The following is a 4324-nucleotide window of genomic DNA, read 5'->3' as shown; positions in this document are numbered from 1 at the left end:
TTAAATTCAGTAGTAATAATGGAGAGAAGCTCCGTAAATTCATTGAAAAAGATAATAGAGTATTGAGGTGGTCTGTATAGAATTATGAAGAGGATTCGAGGGGGCCATTTAAAACAAAGATATTCAAATGATAACATTTGGTTTAAAAACTAGTTGTGTAAAGCGTTAAGCGAATAGGAAAATAATCTCTCACATCCATAATTAAAATGTGTTTATTTGGTTTAAATACTATGGGTTACTAAGGGTTAAGTGCATAGTGGGTGCAGGAGTTTACTTGAATTTTTGTCTTCCCTCTGCCACCGTACTAGGCGCCCATGGTAGTTAAAATCCAGTAAAATTCTGTCACATTTGGCTGCAGCTGTGTATACTTGTTATAGTCCCCCCCCCAAAATGCATGTATATATTATTATTATATATTATGTATAAAGAAATTAACTCAGGAAAGAAAGCTTGGAAATGTGCGTTTGGTCTCTGTTGTTACACTGCTAATTGGCATTGTATTTTATACCGTTGGAAAGCCTGTTTATTTACCTTTACAATGATGTCCAACTTGTAAGGATCCTGGATTTGTGGGATGAGCAGCACAGCTGATTATGTGGGTAAAATTAGCCAAAATTCTCTGCCAATGCTAAACAGTGTATTCTCCTGTTGGTATTCACTTGGTGTGTGTGTGTGTGTGTGTGTGTGTGTGTGTGTGTGTGTCAGGAGGTTAAGTTCATCACCTATGAAACATCCAAACACACCAGTGATACAAGTCATACCTTTATTACTAGGCACACACACACACACACACACACACACACACACACACACACACACACACGTTGGTCCCACTGCTGTGGTTACTGATGGATGAGGCACATGCACACATCTCAATGGCAACGCCACAGGTGTCCATGAGGGTGAGGGGGGGGGGGGGGGGGGGGGGGAGGGGAGGAGGGGGGATGGGAGGTCTGTCCTGGTCTGTCCATCTCTCCACCTCTCCCTCCATCTGTCCATCGTTACAGAGTGATCTTGGTGTTGCGGAAGCTGGAATTATCCCTGAGGAGAAAACACACAACTGTTACTGGAGGGAGGGAGGGAGGGAGGGAGAGGAGGAGAGAGAAAGGGTGAGAGAGAGAGGGGGGGAGAGAGAGAGAGAGAGAGAGAGAGAGAGAGAGAGGGGGGGGAGAGAGAGAGAGAGGGGGGGGGAGAGAGAGAGAGAGGGAGAGAGGGAGGAGGAGAGAGGGAGGAGGGGGGGGGAGAGAGGGAGGAGGGGGGGGGAGAGAGGGAGGAGGGGGGGGGAGAGAGGGAGGAGGGGGGGGAGAGAGGGGAGGGGGGGGAGAGAGGGAGGGGGGGGGGAGAGAGGAGGGGGGGGGAGAGAGGAGGGGGGGGAGAGAGGGAGGGGGGGGGAGAGAGGGAGGGGGGGGGGAGAGAGGGAGGGGGGGGGGAGAGAGGGAGGGGGGGGAGAGAGGGGGGGGGGGGAGAGGGAGGGGGGGGGAGAGAGGGAGGGGGGGGAGAGAGGGAGGGGGGGGAGAGAGGGAGAGAGGGGGGGAGGGAGAGGGAGGGGGAGAGAGGGGGGGAGGGAGAGGGAGGGAGAGAGAGAAAGGGGGAGAAGGGAGTGAAACAGAGAGAATGTAATGATATTGTGTTTGTGTGTAATGTTATTTTGTGTGTGTGTGTGTGTGTGTGTGCGTACTTCAGGCTGTCGTTGTGTGTCTTGTACTCCATGATGGTGTTGGGCGGCAGGTTGAGGACACGTCTCAGGGTGTCTCTGACCCGCGACGTCGTCACCTGGTCACTGGCCGTCTTGTTCCAGATAGACAGGATGTCCTCCTACACAAACACACACACACACACACACACAATGTAAACGTCCACTAAACGTGACAATAACTTCCACTGAGACAGAAAACATGCAGAGATAGATAGAGAGAGAGAGATAGATAGATACAGTGGGGTGGAAAAATGTGGGCACCCCTAGTCAAAATACCTTTTACAATTAATATCTAAGTGAAAAGAAGCAAACCTAACCTCTAAATGGTAAAAAGTTAAACATGACACATTTAATCACATTTTAAAGCAAGATCTCTTTTTTTTTTTTTTTTTACAGTTTCAAATGAAAAGGGCCTTGTGCAAAAGTTTGGGAACCGTGTCGGCAAGTTCTTTGTAACTCTTCCTCGTGCAACTACGGTCATGTTCTCACATGAAAATCCGAATCATGACCTGGAGCAAGTGGATGAGATTGCAACATTGTTGCATAAATTATTTCTCTGATTTGCGTTCTCACAGCCCTTTATGTAAACGAAGTAAAATACGTCATCGAAGCAATCAAAGCACGCAATCGAAGCAACAAGAAAAATTGAGAGGGACACGAATGATGGACCCACAACAACGTATGGCGTTCGCCCTACTGGCGCTTCTTTTTGGTGCCAGATAATGGCAAATGAAGATCAATACGAGCATGAGCGGGAAATAGATCTTCACCACCTGCAAATGACTCGGCTTGCTAGGCAGATCTGCCCGTTCGTCCCGCTCTTATCCAGATCAATACGCATGCGCTGTTGTTTTCCTATGGACAGCCTCGAGCAGCGGTCTCACCAAAGGCGAAGTGATTTGCATACTTCAGACACTTAATTTTGTGTTGAGGTCGTAGGAAAGGCTTCTTTCTGGCAACTCTGCCATGTAGGTCTTTGTTGTTTAAGGTACGCTGTATTGTTGTCCTGTGAACAACTAGACCGGTGTCTGCTACTCTTTTTTGCAGGGATGTGTGGATTCTTCTGAGCATTTCTCACCAGAACTCGGGCCATTCTATCTGAAGTTTTTCTTGGTCTTCCAGATCTTGCCTTGACTTCAATTGTTCCATTTATTTTACATTTTCTGATGATGTTTCTGACAGTGGAAATGGGTAGTTTGAAACTAGGGATGTCCCGATCCGATATTGATATCGCCGCGATATTGGTCCTGAATGCTGGATCGCAGATCGCACCAGAAAAAAAATAGGCAGCGATCTGGGGCTCGCGATCCGGCGTGTCACTCACGTGATGACAACAGTAGTAGTAAGTGGTCACGAGCATGAGAGTTGGCTAGTAGCTACCTGTGTGTAATGAGTCTCACAATGTCATGATGCTAGCTGGTGAAATCATAAACCATTTGTTTACGTAATTTTTCGGTTGTTTACATAGTCTGAAACTACAGATGGTAAGCTTTCAAATGATGCGTCATACATTGAAATCGGAAACAAATTCAAGACGACACGAGTATTTGAATGTTTGTATCAATGTTGAATGGTGACTGCTAAAAACGCTGCTAACAGCTAGTGGCTAACGTTTCGTTCTAAAACGAAAGTATGTTTACAAGCCAGGTATCACTTACCGGTAGCCTTTGGCAACAGTGAATCCAACCCACAGATTATAAGTATTTAGTGATCGTTAAACTGTTGTATATTATATCGAGTGGTACTTAAAACAAGTTGCCTGTTATGAAAAAAACGAAAAGCAGATATTGTTGATACTCCTTTGATTCTGGGACTGGTTTCTGGTCTCACCAGCAGCGTCACTAGGCTACACTTTTTAAAAGGGTGCTATAATTGATTTGCCATTTGTAAGAGAAGATAAATAGAATAAAAACATGAAGGCACTAAAATGCTGAATGCTGCAGTTTAAATAGTTTTAACTTTAAACCAGTTGGTCACTGAGTACTGCAGAGTACTGTTTTGTTGCTTGAATAAAGGCTGGCAGTCTTTAATAGCCAACTGTTGTTGTGGACTATATACTGGGGAAGTATTTGTTATTATTCAGGAGTAAAACAATAAATACAAATATCGGATTGATATCGGTATCGCAGATACCTGAAGCCCAGGTATCGGTATCGGTATCGGTAGTGAAAAAATGGGATCGGGACATCCCTATTTGAAACATTGCGAGAGTTTTTTGTAGCATTCTCCTTGATGGTGGAAGTGAACTATCTTGATTCTGACATCCTTGGACAACTGTTCAGAGGAACCCATGGTTTTTAATACCAGACACAACAGACATTTATAATTTGGCAATTCACACAACTTTTTTATAATTTGAAAAATGAAAATGAAAAGAAAGCTTGCTTTAAAATGTGCAGAAAGGTGTCATGTTTAGTGTTCAGGTTTGCTCGCTTGGAGATTAATTGTAACAGACATTTAAACCAGGGGTGACCAAATGTTTGCACTCCACTGTAGATATAAAGATAGATAAATAGATAGATAGATAAATGGATGGATTTCAGGTGAGGGTTAGAGTACGGTGGGGGTTAGCAGGTACCTGGAAGCGTATGGAGACCACCACGCCACAGATCTCCTCCCCCACCATGA

At 45.1% G+C, this 4324-nt stretch overlaps 1 protein-coding gene across 1 annotated transcript in view; it reads right to left on the bottom strand.

Moving 5' to 3' along the window:
- Positions 1–783: 783 nt before the first annotated feature.
- eif4e2rs1 (eukaryotic translation initiation factor 4E family member 2 related sequence 1) overlaps positions 784–4324 on the bottom strand; it is a 7708-nt gene continuing 4167 nt past the window's right edge. Inside the window, exons 6-7 of the mRNA XM_080535262.1 lie at positions 1679–1815; positions 784–1041 (exon numbers count right to left, since the gene is read on the bottom strand). Coding sequence (XP_080391388.1) covers positions 1002–1041; positions 1679–1815 — 177 coding nt within the window. The 3' untranslated portion in view covers positions 784–1001. The remainder of the gene's footprint in view (positions 1042–1678; positions 1816–4324) is intronic.

Source organism: Nansenia antarctica (genome assembly GCF_963989245.1).
Source record: "Nansenia antarctica genome assembly, chromosome: 6".
Classification (NCBI taxonomy): Eukaryota; Metazoa; Chordata; class Actinopteri; order Argentiniformes; family Microstomatidae; genus Nansenia; species Nansenia antarctica.
Note: the sequence above shows the minus strand (reverse complement) of the source record. Positions and strands in the feature narration are given on the sequence as shown.